The sequence below is a fragment of the Rutilus rutilus genome, assembly GCF_951802725.1.
Source record: "Rutilus rutilus genome assembly, chromosome: 8".
Classification (NCBI taxonomy): domain Eukaryota; kingdom Metazoa; phylum Chordata; class Actinopteri; order Cypriniformes; family Leuciscidae; genus Rutilus; species Rutilus rutilus.
Genome location: NC_140222.1, coordinates 41,098,468 through 41,122,552, shown reverse-complemented (window position 1 = coordinate 41,122,552; position 24,085 = coordinate 41,098,468). Strand labels below are relative to the sequence as shown.

General features: G+C 36.6%; 2 protein-coding genes across 2 annotated transcripts in view; both read right to left on the bottom strand.

Moving 5' to 3' along the window:
• The window catches only part of ppp1r2 (protein phosphatase 1, regulatory (inhibitor) subunit 2), a 30,054-nt gene extending 17,643 nt beyond the window's left edge, over positions 1-12,411 (bottom strand). Inside the window, exons 1-2 of the mRNA XM_084417868.1 lie at positions 12,003-12,411; positions 276-383 (exon numbers count right to left, since the gene is read on the bottom strand). Of these exons, the coding sequence (XP_084273994.1) occupies positions 276-383; positions 12,003-12,127 (233 nt within the window). The 5' untranslated portion in view covers positions 12,128-12,411. The remainder of the gene's footprint in view (positions 1-275; positions 384-12,002) is intronic.
• Positions 12,412-15,956: 3,545 nt separating this feature from the next.
• On the bottom strand, positions 15,957-23,875 carry alpi.2 (alkaline phosphatase, intestinal, tandem duplicate 2). Its single transcript, XM_084416805.1, has 11 exons — positions 23,804-23,875; positions 23,606-23,722; positions 22,308-22,423; positions 22,040-22,214; positions 20,000-20,172; positions 19,774-19,899; positions 19,242-19,311; positions 18,216-18,350; positions 17,933-18,124; positions 17,377-17,493; positions 15,957-16,889 (listed from the first exon to the last, which is right to left on the bottom strand). The coding sequence occupies exons 2-11, from the start codon at positions 23,655-23,657 to the stop codon at positions 16,627-16,629; spliced, it is 1,419 nt and encodes a 472-aa protein (XP_084272931.1). The 5' UTR covers positions 23,658-23,722; positions 23,804-23,875; the 3' UTR covers positions 15,957-16,626.
• Positions 23,876-24,085: the final 210 nt, after the last annotated feature.

Below are 24,085 nucleotides of genomic sequence, written 5' to 3'. Positions count from 1 at the left end.
TTTTATACATGTCTATTCATGTCTTCCATGCTATAGTGAAAACCAGTTTGGCCAGATATTATTTAGGCTAATCATTCCTTAGATAATTAAATCAATACAGTTTTATTCTAACAAGCACCTCTTCATTTTCTTATTCCTCAGCTTCACTCCTGAGTCTACGCTTTAGTATTCTGCGCAACCACATTAGAAGTGATCCTCAAATTAACACTGGTATATTACCCACTCGTAATCTAAAAGGCATTATAATGGCAGGTTTTTTTTTATGTGCTGCTCACCTGTTGTATGGCGTACTGGGTTCGTCTATCTTCATCAGCCCATAGTCCTTATCTGCCGGGTGATATGTGGCCAAAATGTTCATTTCATCCCATTTCTGTGACTTCTTCCTGAAAGAATAGGTCCAAACACGGATTTAGAGATAAAAGCTATTAGCCCTGATGCAAATATTCCCACTGAGATCTGCTACATTAAACAAAGGACTCTGCCCCACTTTGAAACTTTATGGAGTACCTTGGAAACAGAGGACACACAAAAAAAATAGCATCAAGTGGCATACATAGCCAAATATACCAACCCTTTAGCGATATAAATGGTAAGACTGACTTGAGACGTGAGAAAGGGCCTCGTGTGCCAATGTTTCCTAATCAAGGCTCGACATTGCGACTATTTTTCAACTTGATTCTACAATCTCTTCCATGTCATTCTCCTACGCTGTTGACGTAGTGTAAACAGCGCAGCGCTTCTGGGTTCTACGTCAGAACGCCGGCTCACTATAGGCCGACGCTGGTCATGTGTGTGACGCTGGCCAATAGTGAGCCGGCGTTCTGACGTAGAACCCAGAAGCGCTGCGCTGTTTACACTACGTCAACAGCGTAGGAGAATAACATGGAAGAGATTGTAGAATAAAGTTGAAAAATAGTCGCAATTTCAAGATTTAGTCTTCAAGACTTAAGACTTCTTGACTTATCAATAAGAGATGGTCTTCAATGTATTCGCAAGAACGAATAAAGTCGTTATTTTGGGGGGTTTTGTGCACAAAAAGTTTTCTTGTCGCTTCATAACATTAAGGTTGAACCTCATGGACTATTTTAACGATGTTTTTACCACCTTTCTGGGCCTTGAAAGTTGCAATGACGCTGCTGTCAATGGAGGGACAGAAAGATCTCAGATTTCATCAAAAATATCTTCATTTGTGTTACGAAGATGAACGAAGGTCTTACGGGTTTGCAACGACATGAGGGAGAGTAATTACTGACAGAGTTTTCATTTTTGTGTGAACTAACGCTTTAACGTCAGTTATATTATGATGTAAAATTAATTTTTAAAAAGATCAACATTTTCAGTTTCATTCATAGTGATAACATGAAAAATGGAAGATTGCTGCCATCTACTAGAAAACAAAACACTTTAAATTAATTAGGAAAAAACAGTATGCCAGAGAAGTGCTCAATGAATATATGCAATTACTCTTGCTATTAGTGTTTAGGCTATAATGTAGTGTAGGTGCTATTTTTGAATAGTTTCAGCTTTTATTTTTATAATGTAATGTAACACCCAATGGCATTACAGTATTAATGCAGTTTCTGTGTTTGTATAAATGATCAGTGGTGGAATTGGCTGCGATGCAATGAGCACCAGGTAAGATCTTGCCTAGGGCAGCAGATTGGTCAGGGCCGGCCCTGCATTTCAAGGTTTGTACAACCTTTGGAGAGTGAAATTCAAGCATTTTCCATGACTTTCAAGTGCTTCACACTTTTTCCAGCCCTTCAAAGCTCTAAATATCATCCAATTTAAAGCTGCAGTCCGTAACTTTTGGCGCTCTAGCGGTTAATAAACAAAACTGCACGCGTCTTCTCACCGTTTATGTCCATGACAAGTCACGCAGGGACTGGGCTTCTCCGCGGTGGTGCCGACCGGTCTAAAGTAGTCTGGATATAAACATTTCTTATAGACCTTATGTAGCCCCGCCCCTTTTCAGCACTGCGCTCGCTGTCTTTTGCCTTCCGGTATGTATTTTCACAGCGATTTTGCGTGTTTATGAATGAACGGCTCGTTTTAAAATCTTCCCGGTCGACTGACATTTGTTAAGGCATCTGCTTTAAACATTACAGTCCTCATGATAACTTTCATTAACTTTACATTAAGTAAATCCACTTCAAAAGCTAATTACTCCTGGACAGCGATGCCATAGAGATATACAGAGCGACCGCACAAACGGAAGTTTAAAGACAATATTCTAAAGATGGCGGCGCCCTCGTTTCTCTGGCGCATAAGGTCTATAGGTGTACCGTAGGGATTCAGGAGGATAAGACAAAAACATGGTTTGGAAAATGGATTCATGATGTACTCGCTCATTATATGGTTTTTGTACATTTTTCACAGCTTTCAATGTTATTTTTAAAGTGATTACCAAAATTATACGGTTTTTTTTCTTCAATTTTTCTCTATAAAAGTTAGGCTTTTACACATTACTGTTGTTAATAAAAGCTCATTTTATCTGCATCTGATCTCAAGCTCAGAGTCAATTGTGCATTTCCAAGAAAGAAACGTAATATTATTAGTTGCTACGCTTAATAATGCAATTAAATTAGCCTACCTTTATGCTTTGATTTATGATTAAACTTTGACCAAGTTAAACTTAAGTCAATAACAGCCAAATTTAAAGTATGCCCTCAATCAATCAACACCCACTCACACACTGACAGAGACACTTCACAACACAAAGCATCCGATTGGCCTTCGAGCAGTTTAATCTCTGACATGCTACAAAACTTTAACTAAAGCACTGGTCAACGTAGACCGAATCCATTCTTTCTGTCTTCTATAGTCAGATGAAAAGCCTGCGAGTGCATTTAGTGACGTGAACGCAGTAGACTGGGCCGCTAATGCTTGTGCAGTAGCAGTCAAATGTGCCAATCCACATGGAAGAAGAACAGTTACACAACCGCCGTTTGGACGAGGTGCTGTGTTACAAAAGCAAGTGTGGAAATCTGCTCAATGCAGGATTTAAAACATTAACTACGGCATTTTAAGACGCCAAAGCACAACCTACCTCTTGCTTTGACAAGAGAGATTATTTTTAGCTCTGTTTTTTTAGGGAGGTCCCGGACACAATCAGGGCAAGATTTACCTAATGCGCACAGGTCTATGATGCATCAGACAGAAAAAAATTTAACTAAAGCGGGACCGAGGACCAATCGAGTAATGATAATCTCTTCAGAATAGATGTTCATGTTCCCTCGCGAAATAATCAAGAGATTAGTTTCATTCATGTCAGAGGCAGAGGCCCACTCAAATGGTGAACAGAGATTTATTCTGGGTCACGTGGGAGCATACGGCGCACTGTATTAGGGGTCATGTTTTTACGGATCATGGGTTACAAGCACAGTACATGAGCACCAGTCTGTAGGGAATTATTAGGAGAACAAGCACAATACAATAGAGGGAACTTGTCTGCGGTTAGGAGAGCAAGAATAATGCAAAACCTTATAATTCAAACAATGTGTTCAGGCAAAAGTTAGATCAACAAGCTGGTACAGGATATCCCTTAATAAATGGTATATATGCACTACCGTTCAAAAGTTTGGGGTCAGTAAGATTTTTAATGTTTTTAAAAGAAGTATCTTCTGCTCACCAAGGCTGCATTTATTTGATAAAAAAACCCAAAAAAAACAGTAATATTGTGAAATATTATGACAATTTAAAATTACTGTTTTCTATTTTAATATATTTTAAACTGTAATTTATTCCTGTGATCAAAGCTGAATTTTCAGCATCATTACTCCAGTCTTCAGTGTCACATGATCCTTCAGAAATCACTCTGATATGATGATTTGATGCTCAAGTAACATTTATGATTATTATCAATGTTGAAAACAGTTGTTTACATTTTTATTTCATGATGCTATGATGAATAGAAAGTTCAAAAGAACAGCATTTATCTGAAATCTAAAGCTTCTGTAACATTAAACACCACCGTTCAAAAGTTTGGGGTCAGTAAGAATTTATTTTATTTTTGGGGGAAATAAATAAAATAAATCAATACTTTTATTCATCAAGGATGAGTTAAACTCATCAAAAGTTACAGTAAAGACATTTATAATGTTAGAAAATATTCTATTTTAAATAAATGCTGTTCTTTTGAACTTTCTATTCATCAAAGAATTTTGAAAAAACAAAATTGTACACAACTGTTTTCAACATTGATAATAATGAATGTTTCTTGAGCATCAAATCATCATATCAGAATGATTTCTGAAGGATCATGTGACACTGAAGACTGGAGTAATGATGCTGAAAATTCAGCTTTGATCACAGGAATAAATTACACTTTAAAATATATTAAAATAGAAAACAGTAATTTTAAATTGTCATAATATTTCACAATATTACTGTTTTTTTTTTTTGTTTTTTTTATCAAATAAATGCAGCCTTGGTGAGCAGAAGAGACTTCTTTTAAAAACATTTAAAAAAAAAATCGTACTGACCCCAAACTTTTGAACGGTAGTGTATTTATATAAAAAAATAAGTTGCCAAAGTGTACGGCAGGTGTTTAAAAAAAAAAAAAAAAAAAAAAAAAAAAACCTGTTGTTGGGAAAATAAGGCCCTCATCTTCATACAGGATAAAGGTGGGATATATTCAGTAGTGCCTTTAAAGTGATAGTTCACTTAGGGATGGGCAATAAAACGATAATGATAAGCATTGCGATATAATTTTCCTCTATGTAATTATAACAAAAGTTTTATATAATGTTCGATATAATGTTTATGCACCAAACAGTGCTACTCTTCTGAACCGCAAGCCACACAGACAATTTATCCGTTCGGCTCACAGTTCATCATTATTCAAATCATGAGGAGGTCATGGTTGCTCTTACTACTTTTATACTTAATATTTTTGCCTCTTGAATGAGAAAAATGGAAGAAAAAAATGGAAAAAGAGACTTATGATGAAAGAGGGACCCATGCCATATCTACAGACCAAAATATCAGAGACTTGGGGGTTAGCCAGTAAGCAAAAGCCTAGCAACCACCTAGCATGCCTTAGCAACGGCATAACACACCAGAAGACACTGAGAACACCTTAACAAACGCCCACACACTCGTACTGTGCTGGTGATTCTGCACCAGTAAAACTCTAGGTTATCATGTACACACCAAGTGGCTTTATAGAGATCAAGCAAATATTTATTACAAATCAGCCACCTGAACATGTCCAACTGAACTGACCAAAAGAGACACCATGTTTTCCATAAATTAAGTTGTATGGATGAATAAGTCACATTTTATTCTTAAATTTAGAAATAATGTAAAATGAAATGATTACAAATATTATAAACACTACAAACATATACTTTTAGTTTTAGTTTGAACAGACCAGGAATGAAAAATATAAAATATAAAAATATAAAACAAACAAATATTAATTTTAAACATTTTTAAAACCGCCAAGTCTAAACATTTAGTTAAAGTGAAACTGAAACTATTAGCGTGTGGGAAAAGCACTATAAAATAAACTTGGGCCTTTCATTCGACATGAAGTGTGTGTGGCACTTTGCGCATGTTTTGCGTGCTTGACGATAATTGCAATATATAGCCTAAGTCGCTTTGGACTATTAGTAGCAGCATGTTATGAAAAAATAACGTGATATTTCAGAAAATAGGATATAATAGTCCTGTTTATCTGAGTAAAAGTGTTAATGGTATGAAGTTTTATTTTTTTACCTAAAAAAAAACATTCCTTGTTGTGGGACAAGAGAAATATCATGATATAATACAATCAACAATACTTCCGTTATCTAGTGCAGTGTTTCCCAATCACTAGTTACACAGGAGTGTCGTGGACAATTATCAAATTATAAAAAATTATTTCAAATAAATGCTACAAATTTGCTGTTGAAACATTGAATCTTTCAATTTGTCATTGTTTTATAAAGTTAATGCTGTTGGTCATCCTTTAATCTTTCAATTTGTCATTGTTTTATAAAGTTAATGCTGTTGGTCATCCTTTACGTCTGTATGTGGGTTTAACAAATACTTGACCAATAAAAAGCATTTAAAAGAGGTTGTGACTAAACCATTGGCTCCTCAAACTGTCAGTCAAACCTCATAACTCAATCCCGCCTCCATTTCGAAAGTACCGCACTCGTGCAGCGCCTGTAGAGATCTCTGCTTGTTTGCAACGCAAGGGAAAATAAAGAACTGATGTGTGCGGAAGTACAGCGTTTTATTTACTCAAGAAACACGTCCATAAAGGCTAACGTTTTCTGTATTCGAAGAGCGGAGATAGCCGTCTAGTCTAGAGGCAAATATAGTGTTTTAAATATCTTGTGCATCATGAGATTTTGATCATGAGATTTTGATCATGAGATTTCAACAACAATAAAACTGAGCGCCCATATTAAACGTAATATCCTGTGTGTTGATGGAAACGTAATGTGATGCACGTACTGCCTCAGATGAACTACTGGTCCAGTGACCGACAAACTATCTGTCACTCGCTGGCCAAAAACCTCATAACTCAATTTGCATAAAATTGGTAATATTATAATCATGCAAGTCTGACCATATCTATATAAAGCCACAATACCAACTTTAACAACAGTGTTTAATTAAATACGAGTAATATATGTAAATGTATTGTTTTATCATCACGTCAGCTTATTGTGTTCCTACTTAGGCTTTTGCATTAAAAAGTCAGTACAACTTTTCATATACAGGCGAGCCTATAATATCTAGATTTATATGGCATTTTTAAGCAATGCATGTTTGTGCAATGGTGTTATATTTTTATATAGTGGTGCGTCGTGGGATTTTTGCCTTATCAAAAGTGTGTCCTGGCATAAAAAAAGGTTGGGGAAAACACTGATCTAGTGGTTACACTCTTAAAAATAAACATTTGAGAATTGCTCCACAACTCTTTCAATGATCGGCTCTTAAAGAACCTTTTTTATGTTCTTAGTGTGAAGAACATTTCATTAATCTAAAGATTACTAGGGCTGGGTAAAAAAAATATATCGATTTCTCGATTTTAATCGATTCTCATTTTTACGAAACCGATATCGATTAAGAATCCTGTTTTCAGTTGATGAATGAATGGAGCATTGTTGCGCATCCCATCCAATAAATCGCAATAATCTTTGTGCTTCGTTACTATTGATATGAAACAAAGTCTCAGATTTCAAATTACGTCCATTTTCTTACGAAATTCAAGAACATAATTACCGTTTTGTCTCTGTGGCGTGAGATCGCTCGGGCTCAGCTCTAGAGAAGCACATGATCTTCTCTTCCGCATTAATAACACCAGTTACAGCGCGAAATAAACATGAATGAGCGTCTGAAAGTGTGTTAGAGTACAACTTATCGGTTGGTTGATTGATTGATTGATTTGATTGATTGATTGATTGACTGACTGGTTGGTCGGTGGGTTGGTCAGTCGGTCGGTCGGTCGATCGGTTGGTTGGTTGATTGACTGGTTGGTTGATTGATTGCCTGGTTGTGTTGGTTGATTGATTGATTGATTGGTTGGTTGGTTGGTTGGTTGATCGATTGGTTGATCGGTTGGTTGATTGGTTGGTTGGTTGATTGATTGGTTGGTTGGTTGATTGGTTGATCGATTGGTTGATCGATTGGTTGATCGTAGTGTTGTTTTTGGCGGCCTGTTTAAATTTTAGTTTTAGTCAGGGTCCGAAATTAACACCCGCAAAGCGCCAAATGCGGGTAGATTTTCCGTTTGGCGAGTATATCTCAAAAGGCTATCCGCCACAGTGGCGGGTGAATGTTCATACCAAAATAATAAAATTGTCAGCGCGCACGCGCTCTTCTGCCTCCTAAGAACGAGCAGAGAGAGAGAGAGAGCGAGAGCGAGTGAGTGAGCCCCGGCCGCGCGCGCGCACTCACTATTCAGAGCGGACAAGCGTCAAGCTTCCCCTTACTTTTTGACAAGCGTCCTTGACAGGGCGGCCAGAGCTTCTTTGCAGCTCAAGTCGGCGGCGGTGTGTACATACAGTTAACGCTCTATCTGTTGACGGCGCTGGGGAAAAAGGATATGTGAAGCTCCCGCCACTGGAAGAAGCGGTCGCCGCCCATTTGTGTCCTGCTCATCAAAGCCGTGCAGAGCGTCTTCAGCACTCGCGGATCGTGCATACTCCGCCTCTGCAAACGCTATGAGAAAACTAATTTTATCGAGAAAAGACCGGCCATGCATGGTGTGTAAAGCAGAAGCAGCCTGGCCGGTCTTTTCTCGATAAAATTAGTTTTCTCATAGCGTTTGCAACGCAAAACTCGTTCCCTTATCTCTTAGGGAACCGAGGTTACGTAAGTAACTTAGTCGAGTACGTTCTGCCTTCCCTTGCACATGAGTCAGGAAACAAAACTGACAAAAAAAAAAAAATTTTGATTTCACCCCAATGATAGTAATATTTCATATATTTCTCTCATTTTGATCAATATATATATATATATATATATATATATATATATATATATATATATATATATATATATATATATATATATATATATATATATATTATTTTTATTATTATTTTTTTATTATACATTTCAAATTTTGCTCTGGACAATTTTTTATGTTTGTATTCAACATAATATGCCTACCTTATTATCTCAGTTAAAAGTACTGAAATGAATGTATGTGACAAAAAAAAGGGCTGTTTATTATTTTGGCCGGTAAAAAATATGCTTGGCTGGTGGATTTTTTCATCTACCAGTCCCCGTGGCAGGTGAGCCAAAAAGTTAATTTCGGACCCTGGTTTTAGTCTAGTCTTTGTGTCAAGCTGTCGTTTTAGTTTTTATTAGTTTTAGTCACGTTCATACTCTTTTTAGTCTAGTCAAGTTTTAGTCGACGAAAACTGATGACATTTTAGTCTAGTTTTAGTCGACGAAAACTGATGACATTTTAGTCTAGTTTTAGTCAATGAAAATTGTGTTTTAGTCTCTTTTTAGTAATGCGATTCTATTTAACCCAGTCAATATAGAATTTCAAACAAGGTTATCTTATTAGTATATTTAGGGCTGTGACGGTGGCAGTTTTTTTTTACCACCGTGGTAATGGACCAACTACCGGCGGTGGTTGGGGGTTATTTAAAAAAAAAAAAAAAAACTCGTTTTATATTTCCACACAAAGACGCGTGATATACACTCTGCGCTCTGAGAGGGATGTGGGACACGAGCAGGAAAGAGACCATCGATCTCTTTATGATATCTTCGTGTTTTCTACTTGATGTAAATTGGTCTGAAGAGCGAATTTTATCCTCCACAAGGGCGAAATATTAGGCTGTTTGAGATTGCGCTGCCAGAGAAAGTGAAACTAAAAATCACCCGCGCGTGTGAAACTATGGGTTCACGCACAACTCTCTCATTCGTCGTGACGTTATAACATTTCGTCTCGTCTCGTTTTGGTCAACGAAAATGAAGAGACATTTTAGCATAATTTTTATTTTGTAAACCACATTTAGTCTCGTTTTTATTCGTCAACTATTCGTTAACTATCGCATTATACATGTATTTTAGTCATCGTCACATGACCAGCGTCTCGTCTCGTCTCGTTTTCGTCAGGTGATAGCGGTTCGTTGACGACAATATTTCGTCATAATTTTCGTTGACGAAAGCAACACTAGTTGATCGGTTGGTTGATCGGTTGGTTGGTTGTTTGGTTGATTGATTGATTGGTTGGTTGATTGATTCAACCGTGGAAAGACGTTAGTAAACAATGTCATGTAACGTCACATTTACCTCAGAAAAAAACATATCCAGGGACCATAAACTCGTCAGTCAGCTAGAAAAATTAACTCTAGAGAGGAGCATTTTGATAAATATATGCACCATATCACATATTCATTATAATGTTTAATGTTCTTCAATATTTAATGCATGTTTGAATACATCTGGGAAGTTTTTTATGACAGCCACCATTTACATTTGTATATAATTTCATATAACTTTACTATTATAAAAACAAATAAAAGTGTATTTTAAGTGTTTGTATACAAATCAGTTCATTTTTACCTTCAATATTATAGTAGGCTAATGAAGAAGCCTAATAGGCTACAACTGACTCCCATAGTTTACAGCATTAGTTAAGAGATTTGTTTTCCTTGAGAAAATTTGCAATGTATATGAACCTGATATCCAAAATAATCAATATTGAGTCGAAATTGAAATCGAATCGCAAGCTTGTGAATCGAAATCGAATCGAATTGTGACCTTTGTGTCAATACCCAGCCCCGAACATTAATCTAAACAACCTTTGGAGGAATAGAAAGTTTCTATGGATGGAAAGATGGAAATAAAGAACCTTTTTTTTTTTTTTTTTTAAGAGTATCGTCACTGAATACATTTTTTTAAGGGACTAATTGAGTGTCACTGCAGTCTCGCGGGACGGGAATTCAGTAATAAGTGCCATTCTTACAGTGTGTCCCATTTTCCTAAGAGTGGGAGAGCTGGATTCAAGAACAATGTCTTCTGGCGAGAGAGGAAGCCAACGAGAACACCTACATACAGTCGACACATGCCATGCCGATGAACGCAACCTCCATGACCAAGTGGTTTAGTGCCTCCTTTATTGATGTTTCTGAAAAATCCTGTTCAGATTTTGGTCGACCTTAAAGAACAGACGTGTGCTGAATATAGACCGGCTCGGTTAACAAGGAAGTGGGATTGTCTTTATTTCGGTCCCATCCTCGATGTGAGACGACTTCTCTGACCTCCGGGAGAGACGGGCGGTCCACAACTTCCATGAGCGGCTCTGGACCAGTTCATGTCAGAACGAATGAGATCGATTTTTACATGCGTCGCCCTTCAGGCAAAAAAAAATCTGAAATAATAAATCTCTCATCTGATTGTACAAATCTGCAGTGACAGCTGTGTTTTATGATAGCAAGAGTGAGAGGACTGGAGTTGTTATTACAGATTTATGTTGACGGTACTTTTTATTTGACTTTTACTGTTCATGTTATCCAAGAGAAATCACACTTACTTTAATATTTTCTTTAATTTAATAATAAATGGAGCCTAAAATTTGTATATTTGCCTAAAATAAGATTTTTGTAGTGTGACATTATACAGTCAAACCAACAATTATTCAAACACCAGATATATATTTTGTTTACTAGTGTGTGCAGGACACTATAGTTCAATTATGTAAGTGAGGATAGCAAATAAAGTAAACTGCGATCTTTATATATATATATATATACCCCAAAATTCTTCATAAAGTGGTCTTCCAGTAAAATTTATAAAAATAACCAAATATTAATCAGACACTTTGTTTTGCTTAAGTATTTTTTCTTTAATTGCAAAATGAAGTATTGCCATTTTCTAAACTATAGCGAATGAACTGTGATAATGTGAGAAATGTTGAAGAAGTCTGAATAAATGTATTTAAAAGATTAATGAGACTCTCCCAGTTAATGCTTAAGTCATACAATGATTTATATTAATGAATATGAATTGGTTTTAAGAAATTTCTAGCCATTTGAAGCCTTAATGATCCACAGTAAGCATGTAATAATGTTATTAATGAAACTTTTTAAAGTGCATTAGAGCATATATAACATAAAATATCCGTTTGAACTGCATAACTTGTATGTTTGGTCAAGGTAAAATGACTGAAGCCAATTATATTTTGCTACATATCAGTGAATTAAAATTAAACCATATTTCACATAGAGCAACAACAGGTTCAGAAACTGACTAGAAGAAGCTGATTAGTAAAAAAAGAGAGGGAAAGATTCATGTTCATTACAGAGGGAGGATTTGTTTTGACATGACAGGTCAAGTGGCTAACCTATTAGCAAACTATGCTACTATTACAGTTCTCCAACTGGAACACACCAGTTAAACTGGACCAGTAATGGACTGGTTCAGGTTTGTGTCAACATCATTTCAGAGCAGAGTTTGATTGACAGGTCTCATTGGTGACAGTGGCACTGCTATAGACGCCCCGTCTGGGCTGATTTAAGCTGTTTTAAAGAGCATTTACTCACTGTTGGTCGTCTTCAGAGTTTATAGGGGGTCCTGGTTCGGGAGTTTCCTGGACTGGCTCTTCGTGTCGGCCTTTGATACTGGATTTGTTCTTCAGAATCCCTTTAATGGGTCGCGGTGCTGCCATAACCGTCAAACCCACCCACAACTCCTCTTTTGCACTGTTTACGCCTCAAACAAACGACTAAAACACACCGAGGCTGCTCGGAAACACCACTCTGACCTAACTCGCTAACCGCTTATGTGTTGCCTGCCTTAAAATGAAAGTTAAACGCTGTTTGTGAGTAAAGTTTGCGACCGTTGATGACTTGAATTCCGCCAGAGCTCGCGCACGCACTTGTCCATTTACAGCGAGGAAAGGAAATAGGGCGCCGCAGTCAGTCTCGCGCTCTTTGTCATCGCGAGAGTTGGAGCGTTGCTATAGCAACGTAACTCCAAAGTGTCGAGTAACCGTCGCCATGTTTGTTGGGCTGGTGAGGTCAAGCACAGGACAGGAGTCTGTCACACTTGTGTGGTATTGATTTGAGAACATTTTGTTGAAATAATAATTAATTTAGCACAAGTATGTTCCATATATTCATTGTTTATCCCATGTTCTTCCTTATTTCGACACGACCTGCTAAATAAATAAATCGCAAATTGTACCTTTGTAGGCATATTTTGCTAATCACAAACCCCCATTATAAATCCACTATTCATATTAAGAGATTTACTAATAGCATGGTAGCATTAAATAACACTATACTAGTTGAGAAGTGACATATTATGTTTTGCATTTGTCAGTTTTTCTTTAGATTGACTGTAAATATCTAACAGCCAACTGAGGGCTCAGTATTGCAATCTTCTGTGGTCTTCTATTGAGGGAAAAACGGTATCTTCTCAGGTAACAAGTTTTCCTATTGCTTTTCACCAGAAAACCAAGAGATCTTTATATTGGGATGCATGTTACATAAACCTATTCAAGTTATAAATACACCTAATGTGAGTATGTTGTTGAAGAGCAGCCTTTAATAGCAATTTCAAGGTCAAAAGACCATTAGTCCTTTAGTAAATCTTAAAGATTGTGTTGCATTATGCTTATTTGTGGGCAGGTTGTGTAGTAACATACTCAGTTATGTCACTGTTCACCTCTCAAGTTAGTGGAAACGTGGGCTGGTTTTCAGCGAGGGTTGCAGAGACCCCGACACAGATGGGTCTGAATGGTATCGAATGCTTGTGCAGAGTCGATGAATACTACTGCACGAGGGCAGCTCTCTTCTTTGCAGTGGCGGATGAGACCTTGCAGCAATGTTCTCCACACACCCAGAGATTGGATGAATCCCCCTTTGTCTAGGGTGAATCAGACACGCCTTCAGCCAACCATTTAGCAATCACCCTATTGAAGAGCCTTAAGATCATCGACCCAATGGTGACCAGTTACTGATTTCCATCTCTGCATTGGTTCAGATGTCTTAGGAATTAGCACAGTATGACTTTTTTTCAGACGTGTGGGGATGACACCTGTGACCCAACACATGTTGAGCAGATGAGTAAGGGATCCCACTTGAGAATATCCCGCTTCTCAATCCCATCTGGGCCATCTGGGTTGACCTGGACAGGTTCCCCTGTGCTCGGAGGGTCTCCGAAAAAGCTATATATTGGACAAATCAATTGGATAAACAGTAAATTCAGTTTAGTTAACTAAAGTAATTTATTAAACTTTTTAATATATATTTTTTAAATAAAAAAATACATTATTATTATTATTTATTTATTTATTTTTTAAACATCGATTTCTTTTGTCCTCTTCCAGAAAGGCCATGTTGGTCAACCAGCTCCACAAACTAGCAGCAGGTACCATGAGTCTGCCAGGAAAGGCTGACTCAGCACAGCCCAGTTCGCTAGAGATGAATATTGCTACAGACACATGGTTTTATGAGATGACTGATGCACTGATTAACCACAGAGGGTGAGGTCCGCAGATTAATGGTCTTTTGAGAATCCCTTACATCAGCAAAACAATTTGAGTGCTATGTCTGAGTAGAAAGATCAACTGAGTATGAGGGTACTATGGTCCTTTCGCAGTGTGATCTACAAATTGCAATGTTTGTTAAAAGTGTAAGTGTGTGTGTCTGTCTGTGTGTGGTCCAGGTAAACCATACTTTTTGGGGACAAAATCCCCACAAAGATGACGATATCCGAAATCCTAGTTGGGACATTTTTGGTCCCCATGAGGAATATGGCTTATAAATCATGCTAAGTAATGTTTTTTTGAAAATGCAAAAATTATGTGAAATGTAAAAAATATTTGAAAAGTTTTCTGTGATGGGTAGGTTTATGGGTAGGGTTATGGGATAGAATATACAGTTTGTACAGTAAAAAAAAGCATGATGTCTATGGAAAGTCCCCATAAAACATAAAAACCCAACATGTGTGTGTGTGTGTGTGTGTGTGTGTGTGTGTGTGTGTGTGTGTGTGTGTGTGTGTGTGTGTTACCTCCATATGTCTTGTAACAGAAACTTCATGCAAACAATCCATCCCTGAAATTTAATTTGAAAATCTGAACTTTGATTGTCATGCCTGTCGGACACCATTCCTCCTCATGAGATAAATTACTGTTATTTTCTTTACACTCTTAAAAATAAAGGTTTCAATAGGGGGGTTTCACAGTGATGCCATGAAAGAACTTGGGTTCCTCAACAGTTCTTTAGAAAAAAAACATGTTTTTCTTTTTTTGAAAAGCATTATAATAATCTAAAGAATCTTTTGTGCAATTGAAAGTTTCCATGGATGTTAAAGGTTCTTCATGGAACCAGTTCACAATCTGACTTTCTCCCAAGGTTTTCTTCTCCATTCTGTCACTGATGGAGTTTGAGTCCTTCCCACTGTCACCTCTGGCTTGCTTAGTTGAGGACACTGAATATTCAGCAGTATAACTGATTTGACTGCACTGACGCTATTGGATGAGAACTGAACTCAGATGGATTATGACATCACTGTTTTCTCCGGAGCTGCTTTATAACTGACTCGAACTCGTGTCATTATTGATGGTGTTTACTTATTAAAGCGGTGGTATAATGCCCTTTGCACAAGATGTAAAATAAGTCTTTGATGTCCCCAGAGTGTGTATGTGAAGTTTTAGCTCAAAATACATCACAGATATTTTTATATAGTATGTTAAAATTGTCACTTTTAGCAAAAACGCACCGCTTTTGTGTCTGTTCCTTTAAATGCAAATGAGCTGCTGCTCCCGGCACAGGGGGCGGAGCTTCAACAGCTTGCACTCACACACACACATGCACTGAAAATTTCTACAACTTTTAGCCTTTTATGTTCTAACTGGATTCAGACAGTGATGGAGAGACTCAAGAAGAAGTGACAACATGTAGAAGCAACAGGACATTTCTGAATGGTTAGTTGATGAATTCATGTAGCTGATGTGTAGTTATCTTCTAGTCATTGATTTGCATATTCTGTCTTGATAATCTATAAACCGTATTCTGGGGGCGGGGTTTATGTAAATGTTAGGGTTGGTGATGTCACTAACCCGGGAGGAATGTGGTGTAGTCCCTACCAGCCGTTTGTTGTAGTCCTTAAAAAGCGATTTCTTTAAAAGCAAATATCTCCCTTTGCTTTGAACTTTGAGCGTTGTAACTTTGCAGATGTTGTTTATGCTCAAACAGCAACATTACACACTAACTAAAGTTAGAAAAGTGAAATCATACTCAACCACCCCTTTAAACAGAACTGAATCAACACTGAACTTTTTATTTGATACATTGCAATGAAAACCTTTTCAGAAAATAGCACAAAATGGAAGAAGTTCGGATTTATTTCTTGGAATTTTTTTATTTTAGAGGTAAACTATTTTTTAGCCATTATGATGTGTCAAAAATGTTTGTTTTTTTTGACAGACTTATTAGAAAGTGCCATTAAATGGATGATGAATTTTCATTCGCAGACACAAAAATAACCTTTCTTGTATACTTTTCAGCTTCATTGTATCAGTTTTAGGAAACCGTGCCATGAAGTAGAGGATGGATGAAGGTTTGAATCTTTCTTTGAACAATTTTCAATCTCACGAAGGAACTTACAAGATACAAGGTTATCTGGCACTGGAATGGTGTACAATGGACACACGATGGCTTATAGTTGAATTTCACAGTACATTTAAGGGATTTATACATCTTAACTCATGTTAAATGATATCTTTCAAACCACTTGATTTCTTTTACCTTTAGATGAAGACACCAGTGAATCACAGTGTTCCCAATATCCACAATATGTATAACACATCATAATAGCCAGCATTTTGAAGCCAAATATTTGAGGTAAATATTTTATTTAAACATATTAAGAGGTTTATTTTTATATACAGTATAATTCAGTGGTTTTAGAGAACATACAATGTAAAGGTAATCCCAGATTTCACTGACATTTGTCAATCAGTTTTTGCCCATCACTTTGGTGCAACAATCTCATGTCCTCACAGAGGATTCAAAAGATATCTCAACAACCAAACTTTATTTGCAAACAGTGTAGAAGTCATCCTACTATCCTCCATTTGTCTATAATGCTGCAGTTGGATTGGAAAAACGTGCAAATGTATTCTGATGTACAAGCTAACATTTTGCACCGTTAGTCACATTATATCAGGGCTGTGAGTGAGGACAGCAAGCTCAACATCAGAACCAGGAGGCTGAACTGAGTGCAAACTCCATAGCCATGCAGGCAGTCGGTGTATGGCTCAATACAGGCGGCGTAAGCCATGGCGTGAGGTATGTAGCTCTGCTCCTGGACTCCGTGGAAGAGGTGGGCCATTGGGCCTTTGGCAAAAATGGCAACATCCTCAGAGCCATGAGTTTCTGAATCCAGAGGTACCGCAGCCTGCTGAAGATATTCATCACTGCCTGGGAACAACATATAGAGTTATTATTTCATTTATCAAATTATTATGTAACTGATTAAAGGAATATTTCATCCCAGAGTTAAAATGTCCCCAAAAAAAGTTCCAAAACTAACAAAATGCACAATAAAATGTGCTATATTGTAAGTCTTCTAAAGCTATATGATAGTTTAGTTCGATGAAAACATAAATGTTTGTGTGTTCCTCAATCAAATTATGATTCAGTTTCACTCTAAGGAAAAGAGCAGCCTGGAGATTCTACTAAACTTCTTATTTTTGTGTTTCATTCAAGAGTACGTTTGAAACAACATAAGTAATGACAAAATGTTTATTTTTGGATGAAGTGTAGCTTTAATGTGTTGCTGTGTTTGCAGTAACACAAATGACCACAAGATGGGGACGTCTGTATTTTCAAAAACAGAGCTTGTACCGTGCACTTAAAAATTCTGTTCTGCACCTGAGGGTAAAACAATTAAACTCATAAAACTTACTTGAGGCCGTGCTATTCATGTCAGGACGTGTATTATTCGCAATCTGGTATCCTGGACCGTTTCCGTAAAGCGCATTAGTAAAGCTCTTACCATCCTCAGCTATTGAATAGGAAGTGCCTAAAAGACAAAGAAGTAAAGAAGTTGTTTTTAATCCCAATGAACATGACAAAAAAATTGAGTTTTTTGAGAAAAATTCATTCCTACTGGCAGAAAACCTGAGCAGAAATAATTGGCCTCAATCGGAAAACTCACATTTTTTGTCATCATTAACTCACCTTGGAGGACTTTCTTTCTTCTCTAGAACAGAATTGAAGATATTTTGAAGGATTTTTCAAATGTGTTTGTCCATACAATGAAAGTCAATGGGGTCCAAATCAACAAAACTGACTTTTATTGTACACATTTTTTTTTTCCAAAAAATATCTTCTTTTGTTTTCCACAGAACAAAGTCTTACAAGTTTAAAACTAAAAGAGGGTGAGTAAACGTTGACAAATTTTCATTTTTGGGTGCACTATCCCTAATTTCAAAAGTTGTGGACATGTCATATTTGCCTACCTAGCACAGGATTGCCCCTGTAAGAGTATCCACCGAAGGAAAACACATGGGAATGGTCGGCAGTCACCACGGACAGGGTGTCATCTTCACTCGTCAGCTCGGCCGCCCGCGCGATGGCCCTGTCAAATTCCACAGCCTCGGTCAAAGCGTACTTGGCCTGGCCTGCATGATGGCCATGATCTATTCTCCCACGTACAGGAAAGAAAACACACAGAAATAAGTACGCTCGACTCAACACATCTTAAGGGTTAAGCATTAGAAACGACACTAAATGTCCTCTTATCTTCAACAAAGAGGTAGAATCCTTTCGAGTTTTTGCGAAGAATCTTGATGGCTTTTTCCACCATCTCTGTCAACGATGGGTCCGTTGAAGGGTCGCGCTCCAGCTCGTACCTGGTGTCCTTTGGTTCAAAAAGCCCTAATCACAATGAAAACAACAGTATTAAACCACATTGAGAAAAACCTGGAGTCAAAAAGTACATGGACGCTTGTTTTCAGCCACCGAATAACAAAATAAAAAAGGTAATTTTGACTTTTTATCTCGCAGTTCTGACTTATTTTCTCTCGCAATTGCACGTTTACATCTTGCAATTCTGACTTATTTTCTCAGAATTGCGTGATATATACTCGCAATTGCGAGTTATAAAGTCAGAATTGTGAGATAGCTAACAAAAATTTCCTCAGAATTGGACTTTATAACTCGCAATTGCGAGTTTATATTCTGAGTAAATAAGTCAGAATTGCGAGATATAAACTTGCAATTGCGAGACAAAAAAAGTGAGTTTAAATGTCGAGAGTTTATATCTCTCAATTGTGACTATTGCAAGTTTATCCCCCGGTTTCACAGACAAGGCTTAAGTCTAGTCCTAGACTAAAATGTAAATCTGAGCTATTTCAACTGAAAGAAACTTGCACTGACTGATCTTAAAACATGTCAGTGCATTTGTTTTGTCTTAAGATGCACACCAGTAATGCCTTTTTCTAAGGCATGTTTATAAAAATTACTTAAACGCCTAATTGAACTATGACCTAATCCTGGCTTAATCTAAGCCCTGTCTGTGAAACCAGGCCTATATCTCTCAATTCTGATTTCATAACTCGCAATTGCAGTGTATATCTCACAATTGTGAAGAAAAAAAGTCAGACTTGTGAGAAAAAGCCGCAATTATCTTTTAAATTGTTTTATTGCGTGGCGGAAACAAGCTTCCCTACAAAAGGTTAATGACCACTGATATACTGTAACTCTTATACTGTAGGATCAGCATAACGGGTGGAATTTTCCTTTCCAAATGGGAAAAGGCGGACTTACCCATCAAGTAATCGGTCTTGTCCTCGTTGACAGCATCAAACTCTTTTTTATTCCACACATATTTGGAATTCTAAAGAAAGGAGGGTTTGTTAAAGGTGAAGTTCATCCAAAAATACACATTTTGTCATCCTCTCATCCTCATGTACTTTCTTCCATAGAACACAAAAGGAGATTTTAGGCAAAGATGTGAACCAGCCAAAACCGCAGCTGGAATGAACGGGAATGGATAGATCGCTTCACTCATTATAGACTGCTTTGGTTGTGTCAAGTTTCACATCAATCATGACATTGGGTTGGTTCTCGTGATGAACTGAACGTGAATGAGATTTGCAATCGGAGCAAGATTTGCAAGAATACCGAATACTAAAAATTCCTCCATTGTATGGAAAAGAGCAACCAGGACATTCTTCTAAACATCTCCTTTTGTGTTCCAATGGGAAACAAAGTAATTTAGTTCTGGAGCTTCTTGAGGGTGAATAAACGATGACTGAGTTTTCATTTTTAATGTATTTTGGAAAGGGGTTTGACTTACTTTTCTGTTTTTTAACCACTCTTGAACGAGATCTGTTTTGTCTTCTCGGCTCCCATTTACTGTGGAGTATTCAGGATCAGGAGTTTCATTGGAAAACATGTACTGTCTGCCACCTCCTAAAATAACCTACAATAAAATCATAGAGGGATTTCCTAAGTGAGACAGCTTGTTCTATGATCGACAACTTATCTATAGTTCAATGTTCTGCGAGGTTTTAGGGCCTTACGTCTATATCAGTGTTATGGACGAGTTGATACGCTATGTCCTTGCATCCCCCTTCGACGGCTTCAGTTGTCAACTCTTTATCGCTGTACCACCCTCTTTCAGGAGTGTGGGAGTAACTGGCGGCGGGTGAAGCATGCTGGACACGTGCCGTGCTTATGATGCCGACAGACTTCCCTGGAAATTACCAAACCAGTCATTTATATGGATAAGGTATTACTTTTCAGCAAATTATGCCTTCAATAGGTGTTTAGATAAGAGATAATGAACCTCAACTGCTCATTTAACCATAAAAGACATATATAAAAGCACAAAGGGTTCAAAGTAGTGACTGATTAGTGAACGAAGCGTTCTAACAAACTGTTTAGTCATTAGTTCAAAGTGTGCCTGCAATCAAAAGTAGTAGTATTTTTTTATTGAATTATCCACCAATTTCTATAGTTATCAAAATCCATGTAAGATCATAGACATATAAAGTTCTGCCCCTTTGTGAATCTGTGAATATTTTGGGTGACTAAAGGTGTTTTCAAATCAACAGGTAGACAACCTTAGGATAAACTTTTCACATCTTGCTTAATAGTGTGAGAAAGATAATAGAGATAATTGTCCGAAATAAAGAACCAATTACAACAACAAAAAAATCGCTATTCAGAGAAATAAAGTTGAAATTACGAGATTTAAAGTCGTAATAGTGATAAATAAAGTCACTATTGTAAGAGATAAAGTTGAAATTGTCGAGAAATAAAGTTGAAATTGTGAGATTTAAAGTTGTAATGGTAAAAAAATGTACCAATTATACAAAAATTTAGATATTAAGAAATAAAGTCGCTATTGTAAGAAAAAAAGTTTAAATCGTGAGAAATGTGAGGTTTAAAGTCGTAAAGGTGAGAAATAAAGTCACAATTTTACTAAAATCACAATTGAGAAATAAAGAAATAAAGTAATTATTGTTAGAAATAAAGTTGAAATAGTCAGAAATATAGTTGAAATTGTCGAGAAATAAAGTTGAAATTGTGAGGTTTAAAGTCGTAATGGTGAGAAATAAAGTCGCAATTATACTAAAATCGCAATTGAGATATTAACAATTAAAGTCGCTATTGTCAAAAATAAAGTTGAAATTGTGAGAAATATAGTTGAAGTTGTGAGGAATAAGGTTGACATTTTGAGGTTTAAAGTCGTAATGGTAAGAAATTAAGTTGCAAAGTCGCAATTTGACTAAAATCGCAATTGAGATATTAAGAAAAAAAAGTTGAAATTGTGAGAAATATAGTTAAAATTTTGAGGTTTAAAGTCGTAATGGTAAGAAATAAAGTCGCAATAATACTAAAATCGCAATTGAGATATTAACAATTAAAGTCGCTATTGTCAAAAATAAAGTTGAAATTGTGAGAGATATAGTTGAAGTTGTGAGGAATAAGGTTGACATTTTGAGGTTTAAAGTCGTAATGATAAGAAATTAAGTTGCAAAGTCGCAATTTGACTAAAATTGCAATTGAGATATTAAGAAAAAAAAGTTGAAATTGTGAGAAATATAGTTAAAATTTTGAGGTTTAAAGTCGTAATGGTAAGAAATAAAGTCGCAATAATACTAAAATTGCAATTGAAGAAATAAAGTTGAAATTGAAAGAAATAAAGTCGAAATTGTGAGAAATATAGTTGAAATTGTGAGGTTTAAAGTCGTAATGGTGAGAAATAAAGTCGCAATTATGAAAACTAAAATCACAAATGAGCTATAAAGAAATAAATTCACTAAAATGTCGAGAAATAAAGTTGAAATTGTGAGAAATAAAGTTGAAATTATGAGAAATAAAGTAGAAGTTATGAGAGGTGAAGTCGCTTTTGTGATATTTTTAAAAAAATCTCATATAGATGTGTATTCCACATATACCCACCAGTCCCTAATTTTCTGTTTTGCATCATCTTTAGATGCAAAAAATAAAAATAAAAACCACTTCAAATAAAAAAAAAACATCTGCCTAACTCTGGGAATGAATGGCACTAATGGGTAAACTCAGTGCTGGTGTTGGGTCTTCCTTGCCATTACCTGCCATCTTGGCCCGATGAAGAATGGATTTGACCTCATTGCCTTTAGCGGAGCTGCAGTCTTTGCGTCTGGCGGCTGCGCTGAGACCCAGAGTGCCGTAGTTTGCCTTCACACCACAGAGATAAGCAGTGGCTGTCGCTGCGCTGTCAGGCATCTGCTGGTCCACGTTATAGGTCTACAGCAGGGGCAAACACACACAGCTGCATTATTAAGAGTCTTCAAGTCCACAGCATCAGCCTCTTCTGTCCGGCCAGTGAGATCTCTGCACCTTGGAGAGAGCGAGATGAGGGAACGTGTCCATGGCTAGGACACTCTCCTCTCCGGTCTTCCCGTCCATCTGTCCCTTCATGATCCTGGCTGCGGTTACAGTGCTGATGCCCATGCCTCATCGCGGGACAAAAACAACAGGTTACACTACTTTAAGACACACAAGTATTATTGGTAAACATCCTATCAGAGTGTGATGATTTAAAATTGACTAACACATGCATGATCGATTTATGATTTATTGATTATCTTAGTCCATACAGTAATATTATACATTTGATCTTTGATCTAAATATTATGTCCTTTTGGTATTATCCATAAGTTTTATAACATTTGATAAATTAATTGAATAGGCGCAATTGACTACATGCAAACTACTTGTGTACACTTACAGTAAATAATCTGATTATCTAATCTAAAGTCTCGTAAAATCTCGTATCTTAGGACTTTGACAGCGGTGATTTACACGTGAAATTTAAAGCACACCACATAAACACAAGCAAGGTCTTGTGCTAATATGCATTATGTAATATGCAGTAACATTGTAATAATAGTGTAACTTTATACACTGTAAAAAGTGATGAGTTGACTTAACTTAAAAAAGGAAGTAAATAAACTTAAAATCGAAAAAATTAAGTTGTGTGGAATTAAAAAAAAGATACATTTTAGTTTAGTAAGTTTTAGTTTCTTTTAGATATTTCTATTTAGCTTTAACTTATTTTTGTTTTAGTTTAAGTTCAAGTAATTTTAGTACTTAAACTTATTTCAGTTAGCTTATATATTTCAGTTAAAAATTTAAGTTTGATAAGTTTAATATTTTATTATTTAGTTTAGTTTAGTTTTATTTTGCTTTATTTATTTTTTATTTCAATGACCACAAACAATTTTTAACAGCACAGATTGAAGATTTTTCCAGCTAATAAACTATAAAAACATTGACAGCCAATCAGAATTCACCCGACTTTAAAGAACTCAAGCATTTAAAGTGGCAGACGACATAATAAAAGCATGCAATTATAATAAACAGAACATTGTTATCAGGTGACGTGGACAATAATTATTGTGTTCATCTTTATAGTTATCATTGCTGATGTAAACAGCGTTTATGCTGCAGAAATTAGTGTTTAAAAATTGCATTTACGTTCCATTGCAAACAACTGCTAATTTTGACAAATTCCCAAAATCTGTGCACCACAATAATTGGTGCGTCTCTGCTAAATTGCTACGGAATCTGTTACGACTATAAAAATATAAAAGAGAACAATGCAAAACCAAGAAACGGGGTTCTGTGTAACTCACCATCTCCGAGGAAGAGGATGAGATTTTTAGCACGGTGCATTTTGGGCATCATGGAGAGGGACACATCAAGAGCCTCTTTAGCCTTCCCATACCAAAATTTTGGGTTCTGCTCCTCCACTTCAAGTTAATTCCAGAAAAGAAACATGGTTTCATTATCTTTGTTTGGAGAAGAAAGCATAACTGTGGCATATCACTTACCAGGAGAAGCGGAGAGACATCCATCAAAGGCTGCTAAAGCAAATACTCCAATAATCAGAAGAGTCTGTGCCATGGTTAGCGACTGCTTGACAGCTCTGTCAGCCCTCCTCTTTATAGTTTCCCCTCAGACCAAAGGTCACTTGTTCTGTTGATCATGTAGCCTACTTATCACGCATGACAATTTGACATGATATGAATGCTGATCTGAAAACTGCACTGATTTTTTGGTTCTGAACTGCACTGTTGTTAACCAAGATGACTACTAGATAAGTAAAATGGCAT

Excerpts from the sequence above, each read along its gene's own strand:
- alpi.2 (XM_084416805.1), bottom strand. The coding sequence starts at position 23,657 with ATGATGCCCAAAATGCACCGTGCTAAAAATCTCATCCTCTTCCTCGGA. Across the intron at positions 17,494-17,932 it reads CAGGGGCAATCCTGTGCTAG|GCACTTCCTATTCAATAGCT; the intron begins GTAGGCAAATAT and ends TTTGTCTTTTAG. Across the intron at positions 16,890-17,376 it reads CATGAATAGCACGGCCTCAA|GCAGTGATGAATATCTTCAG; the intron begins GTAAGTTTTATG and ends TGTTGTTCCCAG.